A 20,000-nucleotide genomic window follows, 5' to 3' on the forward strand; every position below is an offset into this window, starting at 1 on the left:
GCAGGTGAGGGTTGTGTGTTTGTGTGTAAAGCAGGTGAGGGTTGTGTGTTAGTGTGTAAAGCAGGTGAGGGTTGTGTGTTTGAGTGTAAAGCAGGTGAGGGTTGTGTGTTTGTGTGTAAAGCAGGTGAGGGTTGTGTGTTAGTGTGTAAAGCAGGTGAGGGTTGTGTGTTAGTGTGTAAAGCAGGTGAGGGTTGTGTGTTAGTGTGAAAAGCAGGTGAGGGTTGTGTGTTTGTGTGTAAAGCAGGTGAGGGTTGTGTGTTTGTGTGTAAAGCAGGTGAGGGTTGTGTGTTAGTGTGTAAAGCAGGTGAGGGTTGTGTGTTTGTGTGTAAAGCAGGTGAGGGTTGTGTGTTTGTGTGTAAAGCAGGTGAGGGTTGTGTGTTAGTGTGAAAAGCAGGTGAGGGTTGTGTGTTTGTGTGTAAAGCAGGTGAGGGTTGTGTGTTTGTGTGTAAAGCAGGTGAGGGTTGTGTGTTTGTGTGTAAAGCAGGTGAGGGTTGTGTGTTTGTGTGTAAAGCAGGTGAGGGTTGTGTGTTAGTGTGTAAAGCAGGTGAGGGTTGTGTGTTTGAGTGTAAAGCAGGTGAGGGTTGTGTGTTTGAGTGTAAAGCAGGTGAGGGTTGTGTGTTTGAGTGTAAAGCAGGTGAGGGTTGTGTGTTTGTGTGTAAAGCAGGTGAGGGTTGTGTGTTAGTGTGAAAAGCAGGTGAGGGTTGTGTGTTTGTGTGTAAAGCAGGTGAGGGTTGTGTGTTTGAGTGTAAAGCAGGTGAGGGTTGTGTGTTTGAGTGTAAAGCAGGTGAGGGTTGTGTGTTAGTTATGAGAATGGAATGGTGTCTTTAATGTGCTGCTTTTCTGAATGAATGTTTGGATCATGGACCTGAAACTTTGTGTTGAAGTTAAAATAATCCCTAAATGAATACGTGAAGAGAATTCAGTCGTGTGTGACGTTGCTTCGTGTCTGATTTCCATGATGTAAATCTCACCATGTTTAGGATCATCTCCCTCCATCAGCTCGTCTGCTTTCATACAGAAACATTTGCATGTGGTTTGTTCTGCAGCTTCTGTTTACTCCATGACTTCATTTCCCGCATGTTGGATCTCTGCTGAGGAAATAATCCACATTTATTCTCATGTTGTGTGACACAGACTTTGTGTTTATTGGGTTATTAAAGGTATTTTGGAGCAGGTCAGAGTGTTATACTGTATGTTCTGTATACAGTCCAGGATTCAGTGAGTATAACATGGAGAAAAACTGTATTATTAAAGTATAAAATAAAAGATGTAAACTTTTGTGTTTACCCAATTTTTAATTCTTTTTCTGAGGCTAGCTGCGTAATGTGTCTCCCACTGTTAGAGTCATAATGAACAAAGTGTTCTGGACCCACATTAAAGTCCAGTTCCAGTTGTTTTGTGGCAAAAACCTATACAAAGCACACTGAACTGAACTGAATGCAGTAATGTTTTTAGCATTATCATGTCCACTGGGCCATCTTCAGAACCATTCTGTTACTCTGTCGAGTGATCAAGCCAACATCCTTGTACACTTCAGGTGCAGAATTCCTTTCCAAGATAACAGCAGTTCACTTTCCTCCTGATCTCTGACGCTGGTCAGTGCATTTCTTCTCACCTCCTGAATCCTGAGCATCACCCCAGGTCATGTAATCAGGGATCCAGTTGAGTTTAGAAAAAGATTGTCAGAAGTTATGCAATGGTGAAGTATTTATGGGTAGATAATAAACAGATCCATCAGGGACCTTAGTGATATCACAGGAAAACGGTCTGCAACCAGCAACACAACGCACAGATGAACAGAAGCCATGTAAATGGTCTCCAGTTATATAGCACCTTTTAACTTTAGTGGTTCTACTAAGTGCTTTTACACTGTTTCTTATTCGCCCATTTACTCTCTCTCTCTCTCTCTCTCTCTCTCTCTCACACACACACACACACACACACACACACACACACACACCAATGCAAGGTCCTAACCTGCCATCAGGAGCAACTTGGGGGTCAGTGTCTTCCCCAAGGACACTTCTGCATGTGGTTGTATGTGTGCTGGGGATCGAACCTCCAACCCTGTGATCAGTGAACATCCTGCTCTACCACCAGAGCCTCAGCCGCCCTGTGTGGCCCAAATCAACCTGCGTACAATCCATAATAGCGAAAACACAAGCTTTTTCAACACAGACTCAATCTTCCAGCCAAGAGACTGGTGTAAGAAAAAATGAAGAGGATGTCGAAGATCTCAAAGAAGAATAACTTTATCAGGCAAGAGCAAGGTGAAAACACAAGTGAGGCTCAGACGATGAGCAAACAGAGTAAAAACAAACTCGTGATAATAATCTAAACACCACAACAACAACAACATCAAAGACAAAATGGATTGGAAATAAACTTAAGGAATGATTTTTTATTAATAATCTCCAGGTAAAAAAGATGAGAGTCCAACCTCAATGTGGATTTTTAAAAGCTTTAATAAAGTCATCATGCAGGTTAAGGCTCAATACAGGCTATAAGTAACCTGTAAATTTGAGAGAGAGAGTGAGAGAGAAAGAGAGAGAGAGAGATAGACAGACAGAGACAGACAGACAGACAGACAGAGAGAGACAGAGATAGAGAGAGACAGGAGAGAGAGACAGATAGAGACAGAGATAGAGAGAGACAGGAGAGAGAGACAGATAGAGACAGAGAGAGAGACAGACAGAGAGAGAGACTTTTTTTGACTTTTAAAATATAATTTATTCTACAATTAAAAAAACCTTAACATACAGCAGACATTGTTTTAAGGACCATTACCAACTGAAAAAGAGATTCTCGCCTCTTATAAAAGTCACCCCTTTGTTTACACACCATTTCTTCTCAAACATCGGAAGATCACCGTGCATTTGGTAAAATTCGTACTCTACTCTAATCCTAGACTCAACCAAGGCCTTAAATAATTTAACCACGTTGACGTCTTTCCCTTCCGATCCCATTTTGTATGCCTTCCAAATGGCTAATTTTGCTTGACCAACCAAAAAATTCGAATAGGTACAGATTTCCTGCCTGTGGCGAGAATATCTACACCCGTAAATAAACCCTGTTTTCGAGAAAATGCTCCCCAAACTACGAAACATTGTATCCAATAGATTAAAGAGCGGAGATAATTTACAACATTCACAAAAGACGTGAAACACAGTATCGAGTTCATCACACAAAGTACACAGTGGAGACGATGCATATTTACATTTAAACAAAAACACTTTTGTTGGTAATGCGCAATGTAAAATCCGCCACTGTAAGTCACCAGACCTTTTTGGTAGAGGGTTCTTATACAATAACCGCCATGAAGGTTCGTTATCTCCCGACGTCAAGAAATGAGTCCTCCATTTTGTATCCCTCCTCCCCCTTAGATGTCCGACAAAGTCGGACTTTACACAGGAAATATATGCATTTTGTTTGTTCACCATGGAAGACGGAAGACTTTGCAAGCCTTTAAAAGATAGCAACATGTTTACATTGTCTCCATTGTTAATTTGAGCTACCTGCGGAGTTATGTACACTTCTGGAAAAAAGGCCTTTGTGTTACCGCCGGACATAAACTCTGTTATATAATCCCACAAAGATGTAGGAAAAGATGTTTTCAAATTCTTTAATATGTTCCCGACTATTCTCTCTGATCTACCAGTAATCTTCCTAGTTAGATTCTGTACTGAAAAACACTCTCTATTCGACAAGTCAAACAGGTTCCCAACTTTAGTTATCCCAGCTAAAACAAAGTTAGAGATTTCGGTGTTGGTCATAGTGCATCTTTCAGAAAACCAAGGATTGTGCAGAAGTGGTTCATCAAAACCAAAATGTTCTTTCCGCTCTGACTTAAAGTAATCCCAAGCTTCAAGAACCGATCCGATCCATAAAACCTTATCTTAAACATGTCTTTTACCACATTTCCTGAAATCAGAAACATTTGTTTATCAAAATCCATCTTGTTTTTAACTGTAGAATGGCAAAGCCAAAGCTAATCCATGGTAGAGAGTCCGACGAGTAAAGCAGTTTTTGGGCGGTCTGCAACCTCATGGATTTCACCTAAATGGAATAATCCCTGACCGCCATTGATTGTAGGGAGACACAGTACCCCCGGGGGAAGCCAATGATGACCACCCCAAAAGAAGTCTACAAAGGCTTTTTGAAGTTGTGACAAAAGCTCTTTCGGAGGGTCCAACACGGTTAGACGATGCCACAGCATTGAGGCGGCTAGATTATTCACCACCAGCACCCTGCCTCTGTAGGAAAGCTGGGCTTGAATCCACTTCCATCTCTGGAGCTTGCCTGTCACTTTTTCTACAAGTCCTTCCCAATTCTTGTTCATGTGCTGTTCAATCCCAAAGAACAGCCCCAGTATCTTAACCCCCTCTTTATTCCAAGGGCGCTGATGTGGAAGCTGAGGTGGATTTTGGTGTGACCAATGGCCTAATAATAAAGTGTCGGTTTTTTCCCAATTGATCCGTGCGGAGGAAGCACTCTGAAAGACGTTGAGACACGAGGTTAGATGTTTAACATCATCTTCAGATCTAATGATCACTGTGATGTCATCGGCATACGCTGTGAGTTTCACCACTGGTGTGTTTGAAAGGTGAGATGTTGGAACTGTAAATCCTTGCAGCTTCTCTCTCAGCATCCTCAACACTGGCTCAATGGAAATCGTGTACAAGAGACCAGACAAACTACACCCTTGTCTCACACCTCTACCTAGAGAAGAAGGTCTGGTCAAAATTCCATTTATTTCAGCATACTATAGACATCTTTATAAAGAAGCCTTATCCATGAAATAAACTGATTCCCAAAGCCAAAGCTTTCAAGTATTTTGAACAGGTATTCATGGTCAACTTTATCAAAGGCTTTTTCTTGGTCCAAACACACAAGACCAAGATCTAATTTATGCAGTTCCGTTAAGTACACCAAGTCCCGCACAAAAAAAAGATTGTCAAATATAGATCGCTTGGGTACGCAGTAGGACTGATCTTCATGGATGATGGACGCTATAGATTTTTTAAGACGATTTGTCAGAGTTTTAGACAATATTTTATAGTCAGTTCCTAAAAGAGAGACCGGTCGCCAGTTCTTCAATAAACCAAGATCTCCTTTCTTGGGTAAAAGAGTCACTACAGCTCTTCTACAACTGAGGGGTAGGATATTTGACTCAAAGCTTTCGAGAAACACCTCATACAAATCCTGACCAATGAGGGACCAGAAGGCTTTATAAAATTCAGAGGTCGAGCCATGCAATCCTGGTGATTTTCCCGAAGATTGCTGCTGGACAGCTTCCCTCAACTCCTGAAAGGACAGAGGTTTCTCCAGCTCAGCTTTATCTTCATGTCCAAGATGCGGCAGTCCATCTGAAAGCTGATTTATAGCTCCAAGGTCACAGGGTTGTGCAGTATATAATTCTTCTTAAAAAGATAGAGTTTGTGAAAAAATGTCTTTCTTTTCCGTTATTTCTTTCCCATTTAACAACTTAAGATGATTTATATTCTTCTTTTCTCTGATGTTCTTTTCCAATGAAGAAAAGAAAGTTTTGAAGAATCCATACTGTTTAACTGAAGATATCTTCCCCGTATGGATGTACTACGACTTCTCTCTTCATACAGATTTTTTAAAATCATGTTGGACTCGTCAAGCATTTTAGCAGTTTCCGTCTCTTCACCGTCACTAATGGAGCTGCTTAGCTTCAGAATCTGCTGTTCCAAAAACTTAACCTTTTCCTTTAGTTCAGTCAGGTGACTCCTTGTGTATTGTTGGCACAAGAGCCGGATCTGTACTTTTCCAATATCCCACCACTGGCTTAAAGTATTATACTGTGATTTTCTCTCTCTCCACTCTCCCCAAAACTGAGCGACTAATTGTACGAAAACTTTATCTTGCAATAATCTATTATTAATCTATTATTAAAACGCCAAATCTTATAATATGAGTTACTCTGCGTTATAGTCATAGTTACTGCAATATAGTGATGATCCGAAAATGGTGTTGGCGAAATATCACTATTGGAAAATCTTCCTCTGTCGTTCATCTGAACATAAAATCTATCGAGTCGTGCACCGGAAACTGTATTAGAATTCATTTTCACCCATGTGTTGTTTACTGCCAGGGAAAGCTTCTCTCCATACAGCTACAAGACTATGGAACTGAACAACGGTTTGAGAGTCTCAGACGAATTTGGATGAGGTTCAACATGATTCCGATCCATAGTGTAATCGAGGGTACAATTAAAATCACCGCTAAAATGATTATTCTATTCTGTGAAATGTTTGAAATAACGACTTTTAATTTTCTAAAAAAGGAAGCTCTTTCTGCCCCATCATTCGAGCATAAATATTAATAAGAGAGAGCGGTAACTCAAAGCGTAAATTCTATAATTTGCATTCTGCCAGGTATAATTTCTTCAGCTCTACTGTCTTGAATTTGTAAATCCGATGAAATAAGAACCGCTACTCCGGCACTCATGTTTGAACCATGGCTAAGAAAGGCTTTACCCTTCCACTCACTGAGCCATTGCACCTGATTGTCCATATCTGTGTGTATTTCTTGCAGAAAAACTACACTTGCTTTTTTCCAACTAAAAAAATCGAACAAAGTGAATCGTTTTTCAGCACCACGACATCCATTAACGTTCAAAGATCCACAGTTTAAGGATGCCATGATGCTGACTATTGAATAAATGACGAAAGACATCGCAACACAGGTCTCATTATCTCCTCTCTTCATTACAACATATTCAAACCTTCTTCGCCTTACGGGTAATCATGACTTTTACCTTTGTTATTATTTTCCTGAGGCGATAAAGCTTCTGAATGCTAAGCTCTTCGTCAGTTGCTTTATTCATCGCCATTTTACATGACACCAAAAAGTGCTTTAAATCAGGGAGAAAGTCTCAATTTGTGGTTTCCGAGCTCCTTTAGTCTCATCTAGAAAGTCATTCATTTGTTTTAATGTGTACAGTCTAGCGCAGAGAGACTCTGTTCCTTCAGCATCATCCACATCAGAAAAACTCTCTATGCTCTCTAGATCAACATCCGAGTCATTCTCAGAGTGAGCGTACTCTGAACTCATGGCGGACATCTGAGTACAGATATCTACAGCTGCTTCACTTTCACCATCTGCTTTACTACTTTCTATTCCTGTCTGATCTTTTTCTGATGGTTTATCATGTTCATTTACTGTCTGAGTCAATGACTGCGTTTACATGGACAGCAGTAATGTAATTATTGAGCTTACTCTGAGTAAGATAATAATGTGATTAAGGTGTTTACATGAGTCGCTTTTAGAATACTCCTGTCATGTTCCCGTTTTACATGTTATAGAACATAATTAGATTAACAGCCCGCGTCATTACGTCACCGCGCCACGCCTCCGACGTCCCTCCAGAATTTCACGTATCAACATACAGTTCGTCTTCGTTATGGGACCGTATACAGTTTTGGGTGTTTGTATTAATTTTTTTTTACGAACGCTTTAAGTGCAGTTAATTATTTGTCATGTTATACGTGCTAACAGACAACTGCTTGAAGCCGTATGGACGACTGCTTGAAGCGGTGGGTGTGTCCCAAATCGCGTACTTACCGTCTATATAGTAGCCGAGATACATGTATTTTTCCCCACTACAGGCCTGTAGTAGGAAAGTATGTGATTTGGGACGCGTCCGAACTCTCTTGTCCACCGTAAAACGTAAAACTGCCGTGTGTGATCGTGTCCTGTCGCAAAATGCGGTGAAAACTCTCACACGACGTTCATAATGTGATTAAGGTGTTTACATGTCACTACTACACGTCCATAATGCCACTAAAACAGGAGTACTCCACCTGTCTTAATTAGATTATTGCTTACTTCGATTATGACCTTAATTACATTAAGGTAAGTACAAATTGCTGTTTACATGCTAGTTTCTTAATCAGAGTATGGTCTTAATCGGATTAAGAGTGGATTATTGTTGTCCATGTAAACGCAGCTAATGTGTCTCCACTACTTGTCTGACTTACCCCCTCCTCGTTGTAATCATGATTTTCTACATCTCCTGCATCAGGATTCCCTTTAGGTGCTGTTTTAACATCTGGAATGAGATGGTTATTTTGTCCGACATGTCGCTCAGTTGTTTGAAGATTAGACGGTCTGACATGTCCTAGTTCTCCGCACAAAAAACACCGCATATGATCCGAACTAATAAAGATTGTGTAATCTTTGCCTTCATTAGTCAGCTTTACAGCCAGATTGAGCGGATGCTGTTGTTGATTCAGAATCATGTTCGTAAATCGCCGAAACGACATAACGTGCTTGATATCCGGATTTTTCAGACCGAGTGGAATCATTTTTATAGGCGCTGTTAATTTACCATATCTTTCAAGAACACCCTGAATGGTTTCGTTCTTGATGAATGGAGGAACGTTTGATAGCACTATGTTCTTTGATGGACTCGATAACGGCAGTATTAACACAAACGTGTCGTTAATCGTGAGTCCGCATTTAACCAGGTCATCTACCATCTGAACTTCGGTGAGAAAAACAACAGCTTTATTCATCCTAGAAGTTGACTTGATATTTGACCCACCGACCTGTTCACTGACTGCAACCAGCACATCTTCCACAGATACGGAGTCATCAGGTGTACATTTCAATCCATGTCTCAGAGTCAAGCCTGAGAAATCTCCCCTCCCCTTTTGTCAAAGTTTTCCGACCGAAGTCGGCGCTCAAAGAAGTTTTATGTCTAAGATTAATCTTTTTTCCACGAATCTTAAAAAAGAACGAAGAAGTTGATTAAAAGTAACAAACTCTCAAAAGTGTGCTGCAAAACTCCCGACTCCTCCCGCTACCCACAATCCTGAGAGAGAGAGAGAGAGTGAGAGAGAGAGAGTGAGAGAGAGAGAGAGAGAGACAGACAGACAGACAGACAGAGAGAGATTGAGAGAGAGAGAGTGTGAGAGAGAGAGAGTGAGAGAGAGAGAGTGAGAGACAGACAGACAGACAGAGAGAGACAGAGAGAGAGACAGAGACAGACAGAGAGAGACAGAGAGAGAGACAGAGAGAGAGAGACAGAGAGAGAGACAGAGAGAGAGACAGAGAGACAGACAGAGAGAGAGAGACAGAGAGAGAGAGAGAGTACAGTATTGGGGGAAACAGTTAGAACTCTTACACTGCATAATGTTTTCTTAGGAAATGAATTAATTTGGAATAAAGGAAAAGTTAGTTAAAGTTCCTCAGAATGATTTTATAATATAATATATAATAATAATATATAATATAACTAATAGCATGAACTCTGGACACATTTACACATTTCAAGCTTAAATTTTCTTAAATTTCAAGAAAAATAATTTTGCTTCTATCTAGAAATAAAGACTTGAAATAATAAAAATTATTACCCACAGACCAGTTCAAGCTTGAAATGAATAATATAAATATATAAATATATATAATATGGAGGAGGTTCATGGAGAGCATTTGATGAGACACAGAGCTTTATACCGAGACTGACAGTTCATATCTCTCCATCTGAAGTCTTTCCGTGGATCGACGGCGCCGCAGTGCTGAGAGAGATGATGCTCGGGCTGTTTCCCTTCATCCCAGTAGGAGTACGGAAACACGGCCTTCCCATCGGCCCAGATCCAGAACCCAAAGAGTCGACTCTGTCTAAGCCCCACCCACACAGGCTCAGAGACATGCCCCCTCCTGAGCTCAGACTCCACCTCTCTCTGTTCAGATTCAGAATCGATGCTCAGAAATCCAGCCCTGTTCCCGTCACGACAGTAATCCAGCGCTTCCTCCCAGCTCAGAGCCTCATCACTCACATGGATGGAAGCTGATAGAGACAGAAAACCCCAAAAGGAGGAGGATGGTTTAGAGTGATATCAGAGACAGAGACTCACACCAGCTGTGTTCTAGTCATCATACAGAAGATTGCTGAGACAATTTTACTGTTTGGAAAGTTGACACTTACCACCGTAGCACAGAGGAGGATTCAGATCAGTGCCTGACCATGAATACCATCTCCCTCCACTCAATAATACACAGTCCTCTGATGGTGATTCCCAAGGTTCACCACTCCCCCAGTTTCTGTAGGCGGAGTTTCCTCCATCGGTCCACTGCCAGTCATCACACAGCAGGCCGATCCAGAAGGACGTGGCGCTGTTTAACCCTTTAATCTTCACCTCTTCATTCTGCTGCTGATCTCTGATACTGACCAGGTCAGTGTATTTCCCCCTGCAGTAACGCTGAGCACCAGACCAGGTCTTACTCTCAAGGATTAGATGATAATTAGGAGTCTGTGAAGAAACATCTGTGGAAATGGCAAGAATACGAAACGTATATTTTATATATTACATTTAGATTTAATAGCTATACTGTAATGAAGTCACCCTGAATTACCTTCTTCATAGCACATGAAATATCGTGTCCCTGTGCACTGAAGACTTTCCCATGAACCATCAGTCTTCATAGCAGCACAGTAGCTCGATGTCCCACAAACCCCTGCCAGATTTCTGAATGTCACAGGATCACCATTAGACCATTTCTCACGGAACACACTGCGATAGAGACCGATCCAGCCTGTTTTACTATAAGTCTTCATCATATTATACAGGTCAGTGTTGTCTTCATCAGAGTACACAGTGACGAGGTCGATGTAATTATCTCTGCAAGCTGCCCGAGCCGCAGTCTGAGTCATGCCACTCGGAATGATCTGGAACGTAGTGAGACGGCTGTGGACTGGAGGAGAAAAAGCTGTGGAAGAAATTTCTCCTGTTAATGAATCAGGACAGAGATGATGGAGGGAAATGTGATGAGGATGTTAACTGTGAAGTAGTTTTTAAAGAAAATGGAATGGTATCAGTATCAGCTGATTCTGAAGGACAAAGTGGAATCATGCCATCTCTATGAAAGCACGTTTTAATGGAGTTTAAAATGTATGTGGTTGTGAATGAGGAATATAAGAAGATTAATACTTGTTAAATGGTTCATACACTGTATATGCTGGAGCTCTGCGTAACCCTGCGGACAATGGACAAGCTACATCTCTTTATGTTTTTACTCTTTCTGATTTAAAATTCTAGAAATTGTTTCTATATTCAAATGTGTGTTCAGTTTTCTTCATATATCAAACAATTATTAATATATTTATACAGAAAGAAGAAATCTTACAATATAAGGCTAACAGCAATGTTTTCCTTTTTATATTATAGATTAAACCAATAAAAAATGATATGTTGACAGCCACTTGTAGAACCTCCACTAGAGGGTGACAGCGGGGGGAGGGGTATACTGATCTAACCTGAACCCGCTGGAGGCGGGGCTTTCAGAGAAACTCCACCAATCACTGAGCTCTCTCTGTGAAACTGAGAGTTACAGTTTAAAATCCTCAGGCATTTTTAGGCAATCTTCAGTAAATACATAAACAAATAGCCCAGTAATTACTGAACCACATTTCACTACACTGCTCTGTTTCACATTCTGTTATTTTAAATGTTTATATTGAGGATTTGTGGTCAGTAACTGACGGTAATGAAAAGCGGAGTTTGTGCAGGTTCAGAAAACACAGATCATACACTACTTAATGATATTTTATGTTTGGATTTGAAAGGGTTAAAGCTTATTGATTAGGAGTCATGATTACTTGAGAAGAGGAGGAAGAGCAGGACTGACACTGTTGCCATGGTGATGCCAATGAGAGCAACGTTTGCTGTGCTCTGTGTGGTTAAAATCCAGCATCAGCTAAAAAGGAGAAAAACTGTCATTAATAATAATAATAATAATAATATAGCTGTAAAAACCGTGGTACTGTACACACGGTGTAAATGTACTGTCACAGGATGAACTCTTAACAGATACATACGTGATTTGGTGATAAAGTGATATAACTCCACTACATTATGATATACTCGAGTGTGTTACACCACTGACAACAATTCATCTCAAATTGATCCTAAAATGTTTCATGACTGTACAAACAGCATCATTCACACACAACTGGCGTAGCAGTAATAGTGCAAAGTGTGTGAATTTGTCAATAACTAATCAGTGATATGAGAACGTGATCAGGTGAACAGATCCAGGTAAAGTGCTGCAGTCTTACCTGATGAGGTGCTCGCTGCTGAATGGAGTCTTAATGTTCAAATCAAACCCCTTTTACACCATCACCGTGGTGATGTCACGTGGTGAAGTTGGATGGGAACTGATAAACAAATGTGGCAGGATGTAACAGGAGAAAGATCTGGTTTGATAATGAGTCACACAACAGTATTGTTCTAACTAAGAGTGGAGCTGATTAACATGTACACTAGGCAGATAAATAACGGTGAATCTTTTCAAATGTTCATGAAGTGAAAAGGTGAATGTGTATTGGATATAGGGTGGGTCGGAATCATGAAACTCTACAAGAACGGTTAACAATGGCCCAACCTCCCTCCACAGTTTCCAAAAGAGTTAGTTGTTTCATCCTCCTAACCACCAGGGGCAGTGAGAAGCTTGTGAGAGATCTCTTGCCAAGATCTTCAACAAACTCACAAAGTAACTGTAAATGTAGTATTTGATATAAATACCGTCATACAGACATCTTTCCCTTTCTACTTTTCGGGACGTACACATGTCGGATCTCGTGTTCACCTCGGAGTTATCTGTGTAAAAGCTTGTTACTATGGTGATAGACTTCTATCGTCTTCTAACACACATACAGGGACAGCTTCCATAGCTTTGTCTCATGCTGCATTTGTGCTTGTGCAGCCCGTCTCTAAGCTTCTGGATGTGAAGATGGCCCAGTGGACATGATAATGCTAAAAACATTACTGCATTCAGTTCAGTTCAGTGTGCTTTGTATAGGTTTTTGCCACAAAACAACTGGAACTGGACTTTAATGTGGGTCCAGAACACTTTGTTCATTATGACTCTAACAGTGGGAGACACATTACGCAGCTAGCCTCAGAAAAAGAATTAAAAATTGGGTAAACACAAAAGTTTACATCTTTTATTTTATACTTTAATAATACAGTTTTTCTCCATGTTATACTCACTGAATCCTGGACTGTATACAGAACATACAGTATAACACTCTGACCTGCTCCAAAATACCTTTAATAACCCAATAAACACAAAGTCTGTGTCACACAACATGAGAATAAATGTGGATTATTTCCTCAGCAGAGATCCAACATGCGGGAAATGAAGTCATGGAGTAAACAGAAGCTGCAGAACAAACCACATGCAAATGTTTCTGTATGAAAGCAGACGAGCTGATGGAGGGAGATGATCCTAAACATGGTGAGATTTACATCATGGAAATCAGACACGAAGCAACGTCACACACGACTGAATTCTCTTCACACACTTACATTAAATTTGTACTTGTCGGACATGGTGGGTGTGCTTGGTGGGGTTTGGGGAGAAAACCAGGATGTCGTCCAGGTACACAAAGACAAAGCAGTTCAGGAAGTACGTCACTGACTAGGGCTTGGAAGACTGCTGGAGCGTTAGTGAGGCAGACCAACATGATCAAGTATTTAAAGTCGCCCAGCTGGGTGTTGAATGTCATCTTCTGTTCATCCCCCTCTCTGATCCTGACCAGATGGTATGTGTTCTGCAGGTCCAGTTTAGTGAAGATAGTAGCATCATGCAGAGGCTCGAAAGCTGAACTGAGGAGAGGCAGGGGGCACTTATTCTTTATGGTGATGTTATTCAGACCTCAATAATCAATACAGAGACAGAGAAACTTATCCTCTCCCAGGTCATGATACGGGGAGGGGGGGGGGGGGGTTGGTGTTTATGGGGGGGAACTGACGAGAGGTCTGGAGGGATTAGGTCTGCAGGAGCTGTTGTGGCTGCGATGGGTACAAGGGCCGATTTGAAGCACAAGGAGTGGCAGAAGGGACTCCAGTTGAAGACCCTCATAGCTAACCAGTCTATCTGGAGGTTGTGTTTTTTCAGCCAGAAGTGACCCAACACCAGTGGAGTACATGGGGAGGAGATGAGATTGAGCCATACCTGCTCATGGTGGTTTTCCAAGAAAACCAGGAGCAACGGGGTGGTGTGATGGGTGACCCAGGCCACGAATCTCCTGTCCAGGGCATTTACAGTCACAGGGGGGTTCAGCGGTTCCAGGGGAGGCCAGACTGGGAAGCTAGCTCCATATCTAGGAAGCTTGGAACTCCACTGAATACTCCACCACACTGTGGGGCCCCTGGTGGAGGGAGAGCAGGCGTTTGGCAGCCTCCTTCCCTTGGACGGGATGGTCGAAAACCCTCTGCAGTCTGCCCATGAAGGAGGAGAGATAGGACCACAGGGCTGGCTGCCTATCTGCCTATCCCACCTGGCAGTGGCCCAGGCTAGGACATCTCCCCTCAGAAGCCCCATGATGTAGGCTACTCTGGCCTCATCGGTGGCATAGGTAATTGGACACTGAGCAAACACAAGGGCACATTGGAGAAGGAAAGACTAGCATTTCCCTAGGTTCTCTGGATAGGGTTCTAGATCTGGAACATGTTCCACGGTGGACTGGGAGAGGAAGCAGATTGGGCCACAGGGGTAGGTTGACTGGGCTGGAGTCAGGGGGGCGTCCGAGCCAGTTAAGGATTGAGTTGATCTGGTGCGCCATGGCTTGGTGTTGCTCAGGCTGGCCAAGGAGAGCACTGTGGTGGGACAGGGCTGACTGCGGGGGTGGGGGCGGAGGGCTGGTTATGCTCATCTATGTTGGCCATATTGTTCTGTGATGAAGCACAGAGATGTGGGAACCTAAATGCAGAGCACAGACACAAGGACTGAAGGTTAACTGTGATTTATTGAAGGGTAGTGGAAGCTGGGGTGTGTGGGGAAAGAAGTATGATAATGTGTAATCGGGGTTATGAGGAAAAATACTGGAAACACCAGGAAAGGAAAAAACAGGGACATGCATGGGAGCGCCGAGCCGGACCATGACACCATTACTCTTTGACAATTCTTCAATCTCAGCTTCATCATTCCAGTTCAAATTAAAAGTAGTGTTCAGGACTGCAGGACTAATCACTGTAGTCGGTTCTATTTCCCAAAATATAAACAAAGTAGTAAGCTAATTTAATATGAGCACTACACATTCATGCTAATGTTCATGGTCATATATTGGCAGTGGTGGTTTAGTGGTTAAGGCTCTGGGTTACTAATCGGAAGGTCGGGGGTTCAAGTCCCAGCACTGCCAAGCTGCCACTGTTGGGCCGTTGAGCAAGGCCCTTAACCCTCTCTGCTCCAGGGGGCGCTGTATCATGGCTGACTGACCCTGTGCTCTGACCCCAACTTCCTGACATGCTGGCGTATGTGAAGAAAAGAATTTCACTGTGCTGTAATGTAGATGTGACCAATAAAGACTCGTGTTATCATTCATGTTCATGTTATTGAATGTGGTCTTTGTTTGTCCCACAGGCCTCATCGGAATCCTCATGAAAGTGAAAACCTGAAATTAAAAACGATCTCTTGTGCAATTTTTCACACAATGTACACTTCTAATCTCAACCAGGAGCCGAGTGTGGGCAAGATTTATACAAAAAAACAAAGAAAAAAACCTGAATAGTGCACCTCTTATTCATGTCTGTATTTGTATTGGTTTAGATCACTGATTATATGAATGATTGTATTTTATATATTTAATAAATAAAGTAAAATGATAGTTTAGAGAAACCTCTGTGGAACACCTGCAGTGCTGTATCAGGAGCAGGGACGGTGGGGTTTATGATGATATTTGAGTTTAATCAATAATCCAGCGAGTCTGCAGTGACCATAACGCCTCTCACCATCACGCAGGAACACTTCAGCTCATTTACCTGAGGAAGGTTACAACCTGTTTACTTTTTCTGTAAATGATGTACACATTCCCTCATCAGCTCCTGTTCTCTCTGATCACGTGATCGTGTGGATGTTAAAGGGGTTTGATTTGAACATTAAGACTCCATTCAGCAGCGAGCACCTCATCAGGTAAGACTGCAGCACTTTACCTGGATCTGTTCACCTGATCACGTTCTCATATCACTGATTAGTTATTGACAAATTCACACACTGCTTTTATCATTTACACTTCACACACACAGCCAGCTCTCTCTGACAACAAGCCCTTCTTCTGATACAAGTCCTCTTTATTATTATTATTATTATTACTATTATTGTTATTATTATTATTGTTATTATTGTTGTTATTATTATTATTTATGTTATTATTATTATTATTATTATCATTATTATTAATTATTATTATTATTAACTGATGTTGTATTTTAAACACTCAGGGCCTCACCTCAGCTTTGGCGTCACCATGGTAACCGTGTCAGTCCTGGTCCTCCTGCTCTCAGGTAAATATCGACTTCTAATTAATGATCTTTATTAAAATATTTCATATGTAATGATTGGAGTGTCAGCGTTCAGAGTCTTATTGAGTGTCAGAGATCAGAGGGTTATTGTTGCTGTATGAATCCATAAAACTCACGGAAACCATAAAGTCAGCGGCCGTGATGATGTCATCAGCATGATATTTACATAACTGTTCCCTGCATGACTGAGTTTGGAAGATCAGCACAGAGTAGTGTATAATATAATGATGAGCAGTATAATGATTTAAACGCCACAGATTATTGGAAAAGTGTTGAAAACTTTACATCAGATCCAACTGCAATGACGTGTGTGTGTCACTGTTCTGATGAACCAAATATTTCATTTACATTTAGCTATATTATTTATTTTATCTTTACTTTAGTCATCTGTAGCACAGTGTGAGTGTGTGTATGTGGTGTGTGTGCTGTGTGAGTGTGTGTGTGTGTGTGTGAGTGTGTATGTGTATGTGTGTGTGTGTGTGAGTGTGTGTGTGTGCTGTGTGAGTGTGTGTGAGTGTGTATGTGTGTGGGTGTGTGTGCTGTGTGTGTGTGTGTGTGTGTGTGTGTGTGTGTTGTGTGAGTGTGTGTGTGTGTGTGTGTGTATGTGTATGTGTAATGTGATCAGGTCCTGACTGGAACTACTTTAGCTGTACATTTACTAAAAAATAATTTCACAGGTCAGAAGTCTGTCAGCCAATCAGCATCGAGAATTCAACAGCGCTGTGGTATTAGAGTAGAATAAACACTGCAGTGTTTACTGAACTGTTAGAGACATAAACTTGACTAATGTAAATTAATGCTCCTTTAAGTGGCTTCAGAATGGACGATATGAACCATAAAGACACCTAAAGTTCTTGTGTTCTGCTGAAACATCTAAACTCCTGTTAAGTAGCTAGCTGTCAGTGTTAGCGGATAAGGAATGCCAGAAAGCTAACGTTAGTGTAGCATAACTACAATACTTTAACAGTTTCTCTGTGAATACGTTACTAGTGTTTAACATCACTGTAGATAAATTAGCTCTCTGAGTAGAACATACTTTTCCCTCGGAATCTCCTTCACCTTCGCTCTGATTTAAATACGATATTTTTTAGATGTTTTAAACTGTAGTGTGTAATTTCAGATTGTTTTTAAAGGCTAATGTTACTGCTACAAAACAAAGAAAAAAACAGTGACACAAATGATTACTGAGTTTCAATACAAATCATTTATAATGGTCCAGTAAAGAACTAATAATTTCACTATAAATATATTTCCTATAAATGATAAAAAGTCTAGTTAAGATAAACGACCTGTTATTTTATTTATGAATTTTTATTTAATAATTTTATTTGTTATTTACTAATTTTGTCCACACTTTTGTGATCTGTTCATTGTTGGAGGAGGAAGTTAGTATAAACAGCAGGTCCACATGTTGACCAATCACAGGTTTTGTTATTCAGCCTCTACACCAATCACAATTCATTCAGCAACACGTTTGTGTCATCAACCTAACTGCGCTGAAAAATACACTACATAACTCGTTATAATAGGAGACTTAAAATATATTTTTTATTTTATTGAATGTTAAACTTGGTATCAAAAACAGCCAAAACATTAGGCACACATATCTGAGCGTTAAAAAGATATAGGTTTACAGAATGAGTGACACACACATACACACACACAAGGAGGTGATCATGTGATTCTCACGGTCACAGTTTTATACGTAATGAGTGTTCATCCTCATCACATTTCCCTCCATCATCTCTGTCCTGATTCATTAACAGGAGAAATTTCTTCCACAGCTTTTTCTCCTCCAGTCCACAGCCGTCTCACTACGTTCCAGATCATTCCGAGTTACATGAATCAGACTGCGGCTCGGGCAGCTTGCAGAGATAATTACATCGACCTCGTCACTGTGTACTCTGATGAAGACAACACTAAACTGAATAATATGACGGAGAAGGCTGGTATCAGTGGCGGTTGGATCGGTCTCTATCGCAGTAACTTCAGTGAGAAATGGTCTAATGGTGATCCTGTAACATTCAGAAATCTGGCAGGGGTTTGTGGGACATCGAGCTACTGTGCTGTTATGAAGGCTGATGGTTTATGGGAAAGTCTTCAGTGCACAGGGACACGATATTTCATGTGCTATGAAGAAGGTAACTATCACAGGTCCAAATACAAAAAAAATGTCACCTCTAAGATTGTTGATAAATTATGAGTCTATATTTTTCACATCTACAGGTGACATTAAATCTAAACACAATTATCATCTAATCCTTGAGAATAAGACCTGGTCTGGTGCTCAGCGTTACTGCAGGGGGAAATACACTGACCTGGTCAGTATCAGAGATCAGCAGCAGAATGAAGAGGTGAAGATTAAAGGGTTAAACAGCAACAATCCCTTCTGGATCGGCCTGCTGTGTGATGACTGGCAGTGGACCGATGGAGGAAACTCCACCTACAGAAACTGGGGGAGTGGTTATCCTCTATCATCATCATCAGAGGACTGTGTTAAACTGTTTGAAGGGAAATGGTATTCAGTGTCGTGCCGTAATGATCACTACCCTCTGTGCTACGGTGGTAAGTGTGGACTTTCGAAACAGTAAAATTGTCTCAGCAATCTTCTGTATGATGACTAGAACACAGCTGGTGTGAGTCTCTGTCTCTGATATCACTCTAAACCATCCTCCTCCTTTTGGGGTTTTCTGTCTCTATCAGTTTCCATCCATGTGAGTGATGAGGCTCTGAGCTGGGAGGAAGCGCTGGATTACTGTCGTGACGGGAACAGGGCTGGAATTCTCAACATCGATTCTGAATCTGAACAGGAAGAGCTGGAGTCTGAGCTCAGGAGGAGGCGTGTCCCCCGAGGGAATCTGTGGGTGGGGCTTGGACCGAACCGTCTCTCTGAGATGAAGGTGTCGTCCGGTCCGCTGACCTGCGAGGACGTAGAGAGACAGACAGAACCTCCGCTGTCTCACTGCGCTGCTGACACACACACTGCAGAAGCAGCACCTGATTATGTGATGGACTCTGCTGAACTTCGAGTCGTGTGTAAATTGAAATAAAAGGCGGTTTTCTCCATGCTGGAAGAACAGAGCACTGCACAGTTGAGTGTTTTCCAGCACTAACTCACCTGAACCCTTCATTATGCACGTGTTCACTAGGTGATGAGTTGAATCAGGTGTCATAGAGCAGGAAAAAGCTTAAAGTGTGCAGGAACTGTTAAGATGTACTTAAGGCTTTCTGCTTCTCTGTTTAAAGAACTTCAGATATGACTTTAGATAAAATAATAAATTAACTCTGTTCACTTTCAGTTCATTTAGATATTTTCTCTTCAAATTTGTTAAGGTAAATGTTTATTAAAGTTGTTTCATATATTAGTGAAAGCAAAATGTCATTAATTATTATTGACAAGTTTTTTTTTATTTAATGATCTGATATTACCTATATAAAAACCTTTTTTGGTTTGTTTATAACTGAATAATCACTAATATTGATTAATAATCAAATAATATTGTTATATTTTAATATAATGTAACCTGGTGTTTTGACTGTAATAAATAATCTCTATTCTTCAATTTCACCGCAGACTGATTTATTTATTTTTTTTAATTGATATGAACATTTAAAGCACTTTGAAGTGAAATAATTTCATTTTCTCAGCTAATAATTCACTTCATA

At 41.0% G+C, this 20,000-nt stretch overlaps 2 protein-coding genes across 2 annotated transcripts; one reads left to right on the plus strand and one right to left on the minus strand.

The window, feature by feature from the left end:
- Window positions 1-9,295: 9,295 nt before the first annotated feature.
- Window positions 9,296-13,384, minus strand: LOC128624363 (macrophage mannose receptor 1-like). The gene is made up of 5 exons (XM_053651958.1): window positions 13,023-13,384; window positions 11,630-12,187; window positions 10,387-10,740; window positions 9,959-10,297; window positions 9,296-9,820 (listed from the first exon to the last, which is right to left on the minus strand). The coding sequence occupies exons 2-5, from the start codon at window positions 11,667-11,669 to the stop codon at window positions 9,450-9,452; spliced, it is 1,104 nt and encodes a 367-aa protein (XP_053507933.1). The 5' UTR covers window positions 11,670-12,187; window positions 13,023-13,384; the 3' UTR covers window positions 9,296-9,449.
- On the plus strand, window positions 13,202-19,734 carry LOC128624543 (macrophage mannose receptor 1-like). Its single transcript, XM_053652292.1, has 6 exons — window positions 13,202-13,269; window positions 15,855-15,945; window positions 16,254-16,316; window positions 18,119-18,475; window positions 18,561-18,899; window positions 19,038-19,734. Exons 3-6 carry the CDS (start codon window positions 16,280-16,282, stop codon window positions 19,382-19,384), a joined length of 1,080 nt encoding a protein of 359 aa, XP_053508267.1. The 5' UTR covers window positions 13,202-13,269; window positions 15,855-15,945; window positions 16,254-16,279; the 3' UTR covers window positions 19,385-19,734.
- The last annotated feature ends 266 nt before the right edge of the window (window positions 19,735-20,000 follow it).

The sequence above is a fragment of the Ictalurus furcatus genome, chromosome 20 (assembly GCF_023375685.1).
Source record: "Ictalurus furcatus strain D&B chromosome 20, Billie_1.0, whole genome shotgun sequence".
Taxonomy (NCBI): Eukaryota; Metazoa; Chordata; class Actinopteri; order Siluriformes; family Ictaluridae; genus Ictalurus; species Ictalurus furcatus.

Coding starts and splice junctions, on each gene's coding strand:
- LOC128624543 (XM_053652292.1), top strand. CDS start 16,280: ATGGTAACCGTGTCAGTCCTGGTCCTCCTGCTCTCAG. Junction 18,476..18,560: donor TTTCATGTGCTATGAAGAAG/GTAACTATCACA, acceptor TCACATCTACAG/GTGACATTAAATCTAAACAC. Junction 18,900..19,037: donor CTACCCTCTGTGCTACGGTG/GTAAGTGTGGAC, acceptor TGTCTCTATCAG/TTTCCATCCATGTGAGTGAT.
- LOC128624363 (XM_053651958.1), bottom strand. CDS start 11,669: ATGGCAACAGTGTCAGTCCTGCTCTTCCTCCTCTTCTCAA. Junction 10,298..10,386: donor TTTCATGTGCTATGAAGAAG/GTAATTCAGGGT, acceptor CCATTTCCACAG/ATGTTTCTTCACAGACTCCT. Junction 9,821..9,958: donor TCCTCCTCTGTGCTACGGTG/GTAAGTGTCAAC, acceptor TGTCTCTATCAG/CTTCCATCCATGTGAGTGAT.